Raw genomic sequence first — 14975 nt, 5'->3', positions numbered from 1 at the left:
TGGGCGAAATGTTTGGTAAAATCTGAAATACAATTGTTTTCACTACGCTTTAGTGAAATGTGTTGTCTAACCTGTCATATATACTTTAATTAATAATGAACAAATCCTTTGTAATTATTCAGTCTTAGTTAATATACTTAAGGGTTTAGGAGATATGTATATTGCCTTTTCGTGTGCCAATGATCAAAACGAGTCAAAACGTGCATTCAAAGTGCTAAATTGGAGTGCATTTATTGTGGAGGGGCGAACCGGATCGCGTGCATCCCTCTTTTCCGCCGCTGCCGCCGCTCCTCCGAGAAGCCGCCGCCGCCGCAGCTCTCCTCCGCCCGTCAGCATCCGCGGAGGACACCGGGTGTTTGGAGGACACCGAGCCGCGCAGGGAGGGGTCCCGGCCCGGGCACGGATCCCCCGCGAATTCCCCGTGCCGATGCATGGAGTCGGGCGGCGTTCACACAGCAATGGCTATGGGTTTGACGTCCAAAAAGGCGTCTGCGCGGAGCGTCTGCGTGGAGCGGAAAAACCTCATCACGGTGTGCAGGTAGAGACATCACGACACGGGCATCATCCGCCAACATGCCCGTGCACCCCGGAACCATTCATTCATTCATTTTACAGACGAACAGCGAGCAATTAGACTATTGTAATTGATAATTGGCATTCCTTTAGGCCAAACGAGCACAGCACATTGGTCAAAAACCCAGAGAGGAAGAATTGTTGTCATATAGATGCTTTCCTGATTGTATTAAATAGGAATGTACAATATGACTGTCCATTTACGTATTGCCACTTGATCAGAAAATGAATTATATATGTTTGTGTTGATTGTTTTATTGTAGCAGTAGCACACCTATCCCACAATACAGTGCCTTGATTTCCTCTCCATCTCACAGTGGGACAAGGGCGTTCAGTGCAGCTCAAGGTCTCCCTGCCCCTCCAGTGTCCCCTCTGCACAGGACAGGGCAGTGATGGACAGCAAAGACATACAGTCCCTTCATTCACTCCGCCGATCAGAGCTGGACATAATGTATTCTGGTTTTCCTTGATTTGAAGACCCATAAAGACCTCTATTTATTTATCGGACGAGAACAAATGAGGTGTTGTAATCACAGCCTCTTAATGAGTGAATCAAATATGATTAATTCTGGTTATAAAAATTAAATGATTACAGCTATAGTGTTGTCACTCAGATACAAAAATGGCTGACTTGATTTACTAAAGAAAAGGCTCAAAACCTAATAATAATTTTGGTTTTATTGGTATGGTTTAGATTAAGCTCAAGATCGTTCTTAAACTGTTCAGGATTTTTTTCAGTATCGATACTTTCTCATTTATACTGCAGATCTAGTTTTGATAATAGTTTTAGTATTGATTGGTATGTGATTATGAATTACAACTTACTTACCCTACAACTGTACTAGGCCAGTCATGTTTTTACAAGGCTTCATTTACTTTGGCCAACTCTACATATTATTGAAGGGTTGTGAAGAGAAATATTTGTAATTTGAGACAAAAAATATGCTTTATCATTCATTTGCCCTTTATTATTTAGTTAATTAATGCTGGTTAGCCTATATCGCTAAATAGTCATAAATAGCAAATGGCAACAACTGCAATCATTGAAGTAATGTGAACTATAAAAAGTACTAAGTCTACTATTTAAACATAAATCCCAAATCTAATTGCAATGCTTATCAGGAAAACACACACACACACATTTGGGGGAAAGTGTACTATTCAGGGCTTTATTTTAGACAAGTGGAAAAAAATATGATTTGATTGAAACTAAATGATTCTTTGTGTTTTGTCATGTCCATATTTCACTTCCATTGCATAATCCTTTTTGTGGCATATGAAGTCTTATTCCCTCTTACACTTACAGCTCCACGTCTCAAAAGTTTGCGTGATGACATACATTTTATTGCGGTGATGTACATTGAGTTTAGGTCTAGTGGAGAGTTATAGCGTTGCCTTGATGGTTTGACTGCATTCTTGTGGGATTTACTACAGCATTACTGAGGAATTGCAAATTGATCCAAGCCACAAATTGCGTCGCTGTCCAACCATGGAATAATTCGGTGTGTCGTAAAGCCCGTATTGACAAACGAACACAGTAAATGCGTTTTGTTCGCGATAGACAACAACGTGACTCACAATCAAGCAGGAGTTTTTATTCTGACACATGCAGAGCAAACACACAAGGGCATGCTGATAAAAAAAAATATCACAGTCGACGTTGACATAAATAAGATTACAACATGCACAAAATGACAATTGTTCACTTCAACCTGGCCAATTGGATGAGACTATTTTAATAGTTTACAGGCATTTTATTGACTAACACGAACGACAAAGACAAAACTAAAATATCAAACTGCTTTACTTACATTTTCTTTCCACTTTCTTATATGAACAAACTACATGAATTAATGGAAGGAAAGCTCGTTGCCAGCGGTGCGTCTCCTCTCGTTGTTGTGTTGCTGTAGACATGGTTGATTTGGCAATTGTTTTATTTAAATATGTTCAGCAGGATTTGGAGACACAGCGTTTTTATATTCCTGTCTGGCTAAGCTGATATTAGAGGTTTGTTAGTGGATCAGACCAAGCCTTTTTAATTCCCATAATGCATGCATACACTATATCTACACCCACACTAGACGTCTTAACAAACATTTTTCAGACATTTAATTTTTACAAAGGAAATCTCTTTCTGGGTTTTAGAAAGTTCACATCTCGTTGCCAGCTAAACTGTAACAATCTGGCAACAAGCAGGTGTCGGCTTAGTTGCCTTGTTGGGAAGGTTTCTGCTTCTTTATTGCAGGTTTTTAATGGATTTATGCATATAATTTTGCTTGCAAGTGTTACAAAGACTCATTTGATTCTCGTTAATTAATGGCCTACTGTTACTGAACTAAACTTGCTGAATAACTTGCTTTGTTAGCGTGATCGTAAAACAGTCTTTTGGTGGGGACATGTACAGCAGGATGCATAAACATTGTGAATAATAATAATAATAATAAAACAATAGCACCGTCACAGGGAACAGTCACATTAAGCAAATTACAGGCTTTGAACCCACGTTTTGAACAAATTTTACATTTCCAAATTTCCAAACATTCCAACATTGCACCGTAAATCTGAAGATAAATCACTCAATAGTTGGCTGTTGGTCATCTGCTGCACAGTTGCCACTAGCAACAAGTTTTTTTGGCAACACAAAAGACTGAAGCTTTGCTGTATTTGTCAATATGATGTGAATTAGTGCGAGGCATTTGGGCAATTTGCTGTTCGGCATTGTTAAAGAACTCTTTCCGGGTGTTGCGGCGGCGTAGCCTTGGGGAACCTAAAAAGAAATAAATAGGTTATGTACATCTGGTAAGTTATTGCTCAATATTACTGTAAAAAGAAAGAGGATGTTGTTGGAGAGTGTTCCTGTTTTTGACACTAAACTAACCGCATGTTATTAATCCGGACATGAATTTGCAGTCCATACAAGTTTGTTGTTAAGTGTGGCAAACTTCACTTTTTTGTGTTCATGTTCATATCAAAATCGAAAAAGGTTTTGTTTGAGTTGCTTCAAGTAGTTTCAAGGTGAGATCTGTTCAAATAAATAGTACAAAATGCTCTACCTTTCTGTATTCATTGAAGAATCTCTATTTGAAATGGCGATGTTTGCGTTTTACAATATTATCATAGCCATTTGGCATCAAACCTGCAATTCATAGGCCTTTATATTTTCCCATTGTTATTCTCTTTCCCTCCACTTATTCCTTTGCACCTCCTCAGACCATTAAACACTTCCCTTGACATTTTACTCAAGCAGGTACAATGATGAATAATAGAAAAGAACTTCTCCAGCACTGAAGCATACCGGGCCAAACTGTGATCCTTATTTAACTGAAATACAAACACAACAATCAGATTTGGACCAATTTAGTACAAGCCCCCAAAACTGCAATGAAGATGTTCACACGAGTTAAGACAGTATTTCGTGCGGACATCCGTGTGTCATCTCGTCCTGCTGGTTATGTCGGTACAGGCCGCCGGTTGACAAATTGGAAAAGCGACTTTGAGGTGTGAGAGGCAGTTTGTTTTAGATCAAAAAACCTGGGAATGTACAGTAGTAGCTGGGTGTCAAAGCAGAACAAAGGCTGCCAAACAAAGCTCGAAGTGGGCTTGGCAGTGGTCCAGGGTGAGAGCGAGGGGGGGCACAAAAGAAAGCTTGTCCCGAAGAGTCTTGCAGTTGTTTTTCAGTGTCATATCGTACCATGGGCATGTTTATTCTTATTCTACTCCATACATTTGCATGAGAGGCACGCTAGCAATCTTTCCCCACACATCAAAGCAGCCCAGTTCGTTTAGCTGCAGCTGCACGCCTTCTTAAGATTAAATGGCACCACTTTGTCGTGTCAAAAGAGGCCTTGCAGTCGCTCTCATAATTTGAAGTGCTTGCACATGAAGAAGAAGTTGTGGAGAGCATAATGAGCGGTACGCTAATGGAGGGGAACGCCATATTCTGCAAACAGCTGGACAGTCCTAAAAGTTGTGCAATTTAAACGTCTTTGAAAGGGAGTCCAATTTAAATGTAACTTGTGGGAAATATTTAATGCGTCTCTATCGTCCATGCTTGCTTACGTTTGTCCCAAGGAGCTTATTGATGAACTTGCCAAATAGTTAACAGTAACCACAACACGGAGCCAAATGCAAGCAAAATGACACACTACTGACCTGTTTTCCTGATAAATCCAACCTTGCCCCAAAAGTCAAAGTTCCCAGAGTAAAGTTAATCCAGTGTTTGGTCCAGATTCCTTGTAGTGGTGCGGTTTTCTTGAGACATTTAGTGCCCCTGCCCTGAGATGAGGTCCCTTCTCATCTAGACCGTCTTGCGTTTTGGAAAGAAGGCTTTCCGAAAAGACGTGGTGGTGGTTCCCCGGCTGAACGACGCACCGCCCAGGGAGATCTTGGTCTTGCCGCTGGCGATGGTGGAGGACCCCAGCGATGTCAGTTTTTTTCCCCGGGTGATGGAGGAGTTGCCCATGTTCAGTTTGGTCTTGCCCCTCTGGATGGTGGAATTGCCCAGAGTTAAGGCCGTCTTCCCCTCGGTGAAGCTGGTGTTGCCCATTAGGGAGCAGCGCGTCTACCTGACCCAGATTTGTTAGTGGGGATCGGGGCTCACTCAAAGCGAAGCATCGCACACGCATGCAGCACGCCCTGCTCTGGAAGCCTCCGTGGGTAATAGTAACCCGGCGCACAGTCCAGCCGACCAGAATGCTAAGGGTGGATAGAGCGACCCCCGTGGTGCATAATGCCTTCGTTGAGCGAGCGGACGTGGGCTCTGGAAGGCCACATACCACCCCTGTCTGCTGTGAATGGACAGAGGCAGCCGTAGGTGGCCACAGCCTCTCTGGGCGGACCGGGACAGTGGTGCGATTGTCCCATCTCCACGACGACACTGGACGGTGAAGGACACATTGTTGGAAAAGGAGGCTATGTCATCTCAGCCATTGTTCTCTGTAGCCTCTGATTGTTAGACTTTGTTCCGGGCTAAAGCTTATATTGCGCTCGTTGTCATTCGATCAAAAAGTCTTATGTGTGTTTTTATGTAGTATTTCCCCTTTATGCAATGCATTGATGGCACTTTGATTTGTGCATGACTTAGTTCTGCAGAATGGGTGTGAATCAGTGTCTCTATTAGTGCCCTCTATAAATGGTCTCCTATTATCTGTAGTGCATAATAAATAGCATACAGACCAATCAAAACCAGGACGTTTTAGACAAGTTACTTTTATGAGCACTGTTACAACATCTTTCACAGTCATTTTGTTGTTCAACATTGGGAGACTTATGAGTTATCCATGTATATTATTTGCTTGCATACATATTCTGTATCAAAAAGGCTTTAATGCAGTGCCTGTACATAAATGTGCGGACTCTCTTGTGTCTCCTGCTTCGTTGGTTCTGGTTCCCCCTCCCAGCCAAGTCGACATAAACCATTCTCTCGCCACTGTCTCATTTGCATAACACGCTCTGCATGTCTGTACACAGCTCATTCTTGTTGCAAACCCATCACAATCACAATTTCACTGTCACACACAGCGGTTTTAACCATAACAGCTGATTTTTCTATACATCTTGTGCTACTGACCTGCTAATATAGAACAAAATAAGAGATCCTTGGCTTCTGACCCTGTGCTAAATTCAAGTGTGAACGTTCCAGTAGATGTTGCTGTGTTTTTCGGTGCCCCTGATGAAGGTAGTTTTGAACACAGTAACAGACTTGGTCCTGTAGGAGAGGGTCACAGTGATGAGAGAGGTGGTGTTCTCTCCTCGCGTGATGGAGGTACTGGTCACCGACAAACCACAGATGCCTAAAGTTACGGTGGTGCGGCTCCAGGTGATCGAGTATTTGCCCCAGGAGAAGACGTACCTAGTCCTCAAAATCAAAAACCTGCCTTTGGTGAAGGAGGTTTTACTTGTCGAGAATGTGGTTTGCCTCTCATTGCTAGAGTCTTTTTTGGACTGCTTTGTTGCTTTAGGCGTCCCGGGGCTGCTGTCCATTTAGGTGTTCTTGCGCCTTCCCGTGAGAGCCTTGCGGAACGATGTGGTGGTAGTTCCTCGGCTGAAGCTTGCCCGTCCCAGAGCCACAGTCGTCTTTTGCCTCGCGATGGTTGAGTCTCCCATAGAGGTGGTAGTCACTCCCCTGAAGATGGAGGAGTTACCCAGAGACACAGCCGTCTTTCCCCTGGAGATAGACGTGCTGCCCACAGCCAGGGCAGTCTTTCCCTCTGTGATGCTGGTGTTGCCCATTGTAGCAGAGGCAGTCAGCCCGTGCCTGGATCCCGGCTCCTATCATGCACACTGCATAATCCCCTCTATGCAGCAGTGACAACTCGCGGGTCAAAAGCCAAACTGAATGTCAGGCAGGGTCAGCCCTAAATATATCTCGCCACAATGTATAGATGAGTGTGAGTGCACTGAACGCTCATTCTTTGAAGCCGCGGCCCCTCAAAGAGACAAGACCCAACGGGACCTGGAAACTCAACGTGCACAAAGGCACTTGTATTGTCTCCATGATAGCAGGCCTAAAGGGACACATTGTGCCTCACACAGGACAATTGGGGTGACCTCAGTGTGATAAGATGGCATGGTTCCCAAAAGGCTCTGCCTGCCATTGTACTATAGGGTTCAAATACAGTAGTATTTGTCTGCTTTTCTATAGGGAAAACTCTACAAAGCTAAAAGCTTTCAAATGTTGTAAAAAATAATCTGTTTTGTCTTTATTTCAGATTCTCTGTAAAGACTCTCCTGGAGAAGTACACAGCAGAGCCCATAGATGACTCATCTGAGGAGTTCATTAACTTTGCTGCTATTTTAGAGCACATCTTGAGCCACCGCTTCAAAGGTAACACAGCAGGTAACATGCAGAGCTGATGGACAGACCTACTGATTATATGTCTGTGTGCCTCTCATTATAAATATCTTGTTTGCGTATTAAAATATGACTTTTGAATAGAGTATAAATGCAGCATAGCATAGTTATCATCTACCTGCTGTGGATGCACTCTAATGGTGTGAGCTGCTGTCAGGGCAGAAATTAATCTTTTATTTTTCTTTCCTTGGACCAGGCTCAGGAAGCTGGTTCAGCTCAGATGGACAGCGCAGCTTCTGGGAGTATATTCGGCTGGCGTGCAGTAAAGTGCAAAACAACTGCATCGCCAGCATCGAAAATATCGAGAACATCAGCACGTCACGAGCAAAGGCAAGTTTTGTGTTGAAATGATTGTTGAAAGAGACATTTGGATTGATTGATGATTGAAATTATTTTAAAATGAATCAGCTCAGAAAATAACTTTTTAAATTGTGTAAACCTCACCTATTTGCTACTAATAATAATAATTTTAATAATATAATAATATGTTTAATTATTTGCTCAGAAAGGTTCTTAAAGGTTCTTAAATCAAAAGTTGAATTAATTGGACAATATTTTTTTTTAATTCAATAGCTCAATAAATTACAAAGCCGTTTGTATTGGTCTGTGAATCTTTGTTGCGCATTTATTTATATTTATATTGCTATTGTTCCCTTCATAGGGCCGGGCGTGGATCCGAGTGGCGCTGATGGAGAAGCGTCTGTCTGAATATGTGTCCACTGCCCTGAAGGACACCAGAACCACCAGGTCACCCTTTCAATGACATGTCTTTCATTCAGATAAACTTCCGGACTATAAGGCGCACTTAAAAGCCTTTAATTTTCTCAAAAAATGACAGCGCACCTTATAAGCCAGTTTGCCTTATATATGGATTAATGAATATCTCGCAGCAACTGGCCACTTTCCGCGCATACTGCATTAATGCATTAATCAACTGACTGACTTACCTGACTGTTTTGTAACGCTTAATGCACCTTATAGTCCGGTGCGCCTTATATGTGAAAAGTGATAGAAAATAGACCATTCATTGACAGTGCGCCTTATAATCCAGTGCTCCCTATGGTGCGGAAAATATGGTACACTACTGCCTACATGTGTCGACTTTACACTCTAATAAGTCCGTTGTTTAAAACCTAAAACATGTTATTGTCTAGTTGAGTCATATCTGTGTCACAAACAAGTGTCATTATTTTTTTTTTTTCTAACAAATGCGTTAAAAGTAGTAGTAGTCAATCACACTTGCATGATTGTTACGTTGATTACGTGTGGCTTTTCTGTCAAAAATGGCTACGTGTCCAAAGACTTGTCCCGGCCCCTCCGTCTTAAACTATGACCTGATAATGGCCTTTCCACTGACAGGAGGTTTTATGACGATGGAGCCATAATGCTGAGGGAGGAGTCCACCGTCCTGACAGGGATGCTCATCGGACTGAGTGCTATCGACTTCAGGTGACGAGTGTTTCCTGCTTATCCGTGTTTCCTTGTCCGTCTTCTATTCTTCAGTTTCCTTCAAAAAATCGTCACGCTGTTCATTTCGAGTAAGTCGTAGAACATTGCATCCCGGACGCCGTTCTTTACTCAGATATCTCACATTATTTAAAGGTGAGCTACAAGCAGGTAACGCCCCCAGATCAAGTCACGGGTCGGATCTGTGGAGAGGCGACCCCGCTTCAAGGCACTAACAATATTTGCAATTAAATAATACAAGATAAATGAGTTTAATGTCACCAGAAAAGTGACATAGTGCATCTTAAAAATGTAAACAAAACTGTTTACCATAAATAATAGATAGAAAAATGCTTTGTATTATCTGTCTTCTGGTTGGTCTAATAATATTGTTTGTGTGTGTGTTGGATAACTACATTTCACCCTGGAGAGACAAAGAGACCACGAGAATGGACTGTTTAGCAAGCTTTATTCAAGAGTTATTTGGCGCTCAGACCCCGGCGGAAGACGTTGCAATCATGGGCACTCCATGATCTATTTGTATTAGATGTCTCCCCCCGGAGCCTGGAGACTGGTGGTGGTAGATGTTAAGAGAAGGTAGAGGATGAGGGGAATGTAGAGGAGGAGCTGGGGAGGTGGTGGGTCGCAGTACGGTCTGAGCGGCCGAGCCATCAGCCTGAGGGCTTAAATGTGACCGCCTGGTGCTGATTGGGAGCGGGGAGGAGTCACTTGAGAGCGTTGATTGGGGATGAGGAGCAGGTGCGAGGGCCATGGTGCAGACGCCCCCTGACCTTTCACCCTCCTTCTTTGGCCAGGAAAAACTGCATAACCTCTTTGGGATGAGCGCAGAAACCTGGGAGAGTCCATGGTGAAGTGAGGGATCTGACTCTCACAGACGGACAGGCGGGCGCCCGCTTGAGTGCGATGATGGCGCTGGGGAGAGGGGTCCTTCCATGGTGGACTTGACGTAGATGGATGGAGTTATGTCTTCCAGGCTGAATTTACGCAGGCTTCATTTGTCATTTCTGTCTTTTTCAGTTTTTGTCTAAAAGGGGAGGCTCTGGACGGCAAAGCTCCGGCTGTGATTGATTACACTCCGTACCTGAAGTTCACGCAGAGGTTTGTCACAATCTTTATCGTGCGTTTGTTAGGCAAAACAGCATTTTGAATTGTGACGTTGAGGTGTGAAGACAGAGCTGCGAGTATAGGGTTCCCAAACTCCCCAGGCCGGGACCCCCCAAAGAACATGTTACCGATTACGCCCACTAATTCATTATAATTGTTGCTTTAAAGTTGTAAAACATTTAAAATCAGATTTATTTGAGTGGCATTTTGTGTTATTTGACCTAATATCTCTAAAACATACTGATATCCATTAAAAAAAACACATTAAATACAGTACGTGTCATCATTTTTAAATTACTGTACATCTCACGACCCCCATTTCATGCCCCTCGACCCCCAGTTTGAGTACCACTGGCACAGACTGTTATTTTATCTGAACACTTTTGTACAGCGTTAGCGTCAGTCCTTCAGTGAGCGGTCATTGATATTTATTATATACTGTACATTTTCTTTTGTATTCACTTTTTAATTGTTGTCATTTCATAAAATGCAAACTGATCAAAATTGACTGGTCTAAAAATATGAATAATACCGGCAGAGCATGAATGATGAAAAGCTGATTAACAGTAGTGTGGCAGACATAGACTACATAGACCACTACATTGCAGGTCATGACGCTCTAGCGATTCTTTTTTTAGAGGCGGTTCACATTGCGACCAGTGTCCTGATGTGCAGAACATGACAGAATAATCCCTGGGGTCGTGCTGTTGTCACATAATGAGACAGTCTATATTGAGCATGCACCATTTGTCAATACAAGCCTGTCATCTTTATCTTTTGTCTTCTTTAATAGGCAAATGTTTGTTCTTTCTTTCTTTTGTCAAGGTGCACAAAACCAATTCAGTTTAAAACGTCATTTTATTTGCACTTTCTAGCTTCACTGCTGTTTAATTCCTGTTTTTTCCATTCAAATAAAAACAAAAATGTGGCACCTGTCGCAGTAGAAGTCAGATTAATGCGCAGTCGCTTTGCAAAAGATCAGATTCTCATCAGATTTAGGCGTGTCCGGGTCACGTTTATGCAAAACCTAAAGTGTGAACGCAGCTCTCGTCCAACAGTATTGTCACGCTTTTCAGTTACGACTACCTGAGCGACGAGGAGGACCGGCGCAGCGTGGACAGCAGCAACAGCGAGGAGAGCGTCCCGGAGCACCCGTACATCCCCCTGGTCACCGACGAGGAGAGCTGGAGCAACAAGTGCCGCAAGATGGAACAAAGGTTTAAGATCGTCTACGCGCAGAAGGTAAATCTCATTCATTACTCATCTATGATACAGGGATATGTCGAGCCTGGATCAAAATTGTGTTTTCATCACGATCCATGTACCCCCCTATTATTATTTTACATATTATCTTTATCTAAATGCTCACTAAAGCCGCCTGGTTCTGAAGTTGCACGCTTCACTGTGATTGGGCGATTCCTCTAGTCGTTCATTCATACATTTGAATAGATTTAAACTAGGGCTGCAACAATTAATCAGGATAATCACGACCAAACTACTACTAAAATAACTGTTGACTATTTTAACAATCGTTGATCGACAGGAGAAGTTGCATCACGACAATGGCAGAATTGTTTAATCCAAATGGCAAAGAATAATGAAAAATGTGTGATTTTTATTAATAATACACTTCTTTTTTTTTGTAAATGGTCTCTATCTGGACACCTTTAGTCAGACCATTTTTTTACCTCAATCTGGGGATAAATACATGTTTAAAAGCCTCAATTTACGATATAGATAATTGCTGCCATAAGTAACTGTTGACTACTAAAATATTGGTTAGTTGCAGCACTGATTTAAACACACTTTGATGGTTTGTGTGTCACCATCGAGCCATATTAACCAGAGAAACATTTACTCACAATATCACCAATACATCTGGTTCAGTCCTACTTGGCGCTTGTACAAACGGCCCTCGCACGATCTGATGATGTTCTAACCTGTGTAATGTAACGTAATGTTTTCAGGGTTACCTGGAGGAGCTCGTGAGGCTCAGAGAATCCCAGTTAAAGAACGCGGAGGGAGATAACAAGCGCCTGAGGGCAACGGTGGACGAGCTGACGCTGCAGAGCCAAACGGAGAAGAAGGAGCTGGAGGCCGTCATCCTGGAGCTACAGGCCCAGCTGTGAGGACTCACCGTGCACACACTCAATCCAAGCCTGACTATCTGCTTCACATACACATACATCATCACACCTCCAAGAATTTATACAACAAAAATGTATGATCCGACCATGGATTTAAGTTCTTTGGTTCTCCTAGTTGTTTCGGGGATCATCAAACCTCCATGATCAGCTGTATTATTGTACAAACGCTGGATTTATGATTGTGTTTTACTTATGATTGTACCTGGATTAGGAAAAGTAAAAGGAAAGAGTACCAGCAATTATAAGAAGGAATCAGGCGAGGTAGATGTCTCGGGTTTTAAGTCGTAATCCGATTTTTCTTTTCTCGATACACTTTAGGGCTGTAAGTGTAACTGTAATCTTTGGTCTTGATGGAATTTGCAAAAGCTTTTGAAACTCTCTCTATGATCAGACATGTTTATTTGACCCAAAGTGCACTGACAGGACGAGAAGAGTACAACTAAGTTGTATATTCGGATGTAAAAAGGAAGAGTAATTTCACAATTCATTCTCAAGCTAACTCTTGCTTAACAATCCTAATAAATTAAATGTTGGTCAACTCAGATTAGGGACCAAAAAATAAGAATCGTGACAATTTTAGAAGCAAAAGAAGCGGAAATTAAAGAAAATTTAAGATTTCGCTTTTGTTTGGTCACAGTCCCAAATAATTGTGAATAATCATTGCTTTCCCCCCCAATAATTGTAACACTAAAGTTTAATATCGTTTCATCCCTAACTATGATGCCATCAACCAAATAATTGACTAAACGACTTAAACCCAGAATAATTCCTCTGGATTCTTACGTAAGTAGCGTCAAAACGGTTCATTATTTGATAGAAGAGAAACCACTTACTATTCTATAAAGTTATAATTAGAATATTCAAGACTTGTTGTGCCTTCATTTTATTGTTTTTATTTTTGTATGTACTATTGTGATATATTTTTTTCTATTACTATTTTATTTTTATTTTTATTTTATTATTATTATTATTATTTTGTATTATTTATTTGTTGTTGTATGTATCAAATTTTAAAAAGACATTCCTATTGTATTTCCCGCAGCTCGTCCCTGATGCCCTGCGACGCTGCTCATCTCAGTAAAGACCTGTCAATCCCTTTGGTCAACCAGTGGTCCACGGTCGCAAACAACCAGAGCCACGTCAAGCTTTTCCGCAGGTAAATCCCCACAACGCAGAGAGCAACACTGCATTTTAACAACAAATCTGATGTTTTCTGTTTCGTTTGTGTTTTTTCGTTCAGGAGGAGTTTTCACAGTTTGGACCAGCTTTCGACCGACTTGAGTTTAGATTCGCAGAGGAATGACGGGAGACAGAACGGAGACACCGGATGGAACTCAGCGGGTAACGTGCGCTTTATTATGCTGCAGATATCGAGTGAGTTTGCTCTGATCGTATTATGCAACTGCTCTTTGAGTGGGAGAAACCACTACATTCGACAAAAGCTGTATGTGTGTTTTTCAGTGCTCGAGTAGTGAGTCACCAATAGTACTTTATTGTACAACAGCGTAGATGGGCATTTTAGCGTAGTTTACAATGGAAATGTTTTGTTAATCTATGTGTAAACTTAAAGCTCCTGGATAGACAGATATGTTTTATTCGACAAAAAGATACCGCATTTTCCGGACTATAACTTGCACCAGAGTATAAGTCGCACAAGCCAAAAAATGCATAATAGAGAAGAAAAAAACGTATATAAGTTGCACTGGAGTATGAAATGCGGTTGCAAGTGTGAAAATAACAAATAATATCACAAATAAGTCGCTCCGGAGTATATTTATAAGTATATAAATATAGATATAAGTATAAGTCGCACCTCGGCCAAAACTATGAAAAAAGTGCGACTTATAGTCCGGAAAATACGGTATACGTGAAGCTTTGTGGGAACACTTTTGTCAGTGAGAAAGGGTCCTAAAGTTCTTGCTATTTTAAATGTCTTTTCATGTACTGCAGCTTTAAACAGTGCACACTATAGATAATTGAGTTACAGTAATCACATATCATATAATTTGGTTAAAATGATCAGCAAAATTGGCTCTAATTGCTGTTTATAGTTCACTCACTGCGCTGGAATCTAAAAAACAAATCGACATTGGTCAATAAAGATAACATAACAATAACTCTCGATATGTGAGGACTTTCTTTTTATTTCTCCTTTGACATTCTTGTGCAGCCTCTGTCCAGACTCCAGCTTTGGGACGAGCACAAACCGCACGCCTGTCCGTTCACTGTAGCTGGATTTAGCGTTCAATCATTTAGTTCCACAGTTTTTGCATGAGCAGACGTCCTCCTCTCTGCTCGGCGGCATAATCGCTCTATAGAGGCTGCCCTCCCATGCACATGTTCATATGTCCACGTCCGCACAAAGGCAGCTTGTCCGCGTGTATGAGATCTGAAGTGGGCAGCAGAAAACTATGCGCGCACTGCATTAATCGTGCATTTCCCCCATAGGAAAAGACGACACCCCCTCCATGATGGGCCTATGTGGTTCTTTGGTCTCGTTGCCAAGCTCCAAGTCGCTGGCCAGCCTCAAGTCCAGTGAATGTCTGGTTAACATCAGCACCGAGCCCAGTCCCGCCCCGTCTCCCAGCTAGGGGGCGCTGTCCCTGTCCTGTTCGCCTGGTGATGCTGCGTCGACCAACCACCTGACCAAAACCCTGCCTTCACCCCATCTCCTTGACAACGGGAGAGTTACTTTACCGCCTCTTTTTTGTTCTTTTTTTACTTTTGTTTTTTAACACAAGAAATAAGTCAGATTTGGGCTTAAAAAGATCTATGACTTTTTGTATTATTTACAGGTATCCACACTGATTTCTTCCAGTCAACATGCGTAA

At 42.0% G+C, this 14975-nt stretch overlaps 2 protein-coding genes across 3 annotated transcripts; one reads left to right on the top strand and one right to left on the bottom strand.

The window, feature by feature from the left end:
- The first annotated feature begins 287 nt into the window (after window positions 1-287).
- On the top strand, window positions 288-14887 carry rundc3aa (RUN domain containing 3Aa). 2 transcript variants are annotated; one of them, XM_072442962.1, is made up of 11 exons: window positions 288-538; window positions 7284-7399; window positions 7623-7756; window positions 8088-8173; window positions 8786-8875; window positions 9911-9991; window positions 11074-11239; window positions 11965-12122; window positions 13187-13300; window positions 13385-13485; window positions 14593-14887. In XM_072442962.1, exons 1-11 carry the CDS (start codon window positions 432-434, stop codon window positions 14733-14735), a joined length of 1296 nt encoding a protein of 431 aa, XP_072299063.1. In that variant the 5' UTR covers window positions 288-431; the 3' UTR covers window positions 14736-14887. The 2 variants fall into 2 exon arrangements, with proteins under 2 accessions (XP_072299063.1, XP_072299062.1); XM_072442961.1 differs by having other exon boundaries at window positions 7284-7411.
- Window positions 2148-5575, bottom strand: zwi (zwilling). Its single transcript, XM_072442960.1, has 2 exons — window positions 4726-5575; window positions 2148-3340 (listed from the first exon to the last, which is right to left on the bottom strand). Exon 1 carries the CDS (start codon window positions 5117-5119, stop codon window positions 4871-4873), a length of 249 nt encoding a protein of 82 aa, XP_072299061.1. The 5' UTR covers window positions 5120-5575; the 3' UTR covers window positions 2148-3340; window positions 4726-4870.
- Window positions 14888-14975: the final 88 nt, after the last annotated feature.

This window comes from Eucyclogobius newberryi, unplaced genomic scaffold (genome assembly GCF_026437365.1).
Source record: "Eucyclogobius newberryi isolate DKJ021-1_F unplaced genomic scaffold, fEucNew1.0.hap1 SCAF_13, whole genome shotgun sequence".
NCBI lineage: Eukaryota > Metazoa > Chordata > Actinopteri > Gobiiformes > Gobiidae > Eucyclogobius > Eucyclogobius newberryi.
Note: the sequence above shows the minus strand (reverse complement) of the source record. Positions and strands in the feature narration are given on the sequence as shown.

What these genes read in the sequence shown, in the direction of transcription:
- rundc3aa (XM_072442961.1), top strand. Translation starts at nt 432, where the DNA reads ATGGAGTCGGGCGGCGTTCACACAGCAATGGCTATGGGTTTGACGTCC. An exon ending in AACCTCATCACGGTGTGCAG is followed by an intron (nt 539 to 7,283) that starts GTAGAGACATCA and finishes TCTTTATTTCAG; the next exon opens with ATTCTCTGTAAAGACTCTCC. An exon ending in AGATCGTCTACGCGCAGAAG is followed by an intron (nt 11,240 to 11,964) that starts GTAAATCTCATT and finishes TAATGTTTTCAG; the next exon opens with GGTTACCTGGAGGAGCTCGT.
- zwi (XM_072442960.1), bottom strand. Translation starts at nt 5,119, where the DNA reads ATGGGCAACACCAGCTTCACCGAGGGGAAGACGGCCTTAACTCTGGGC.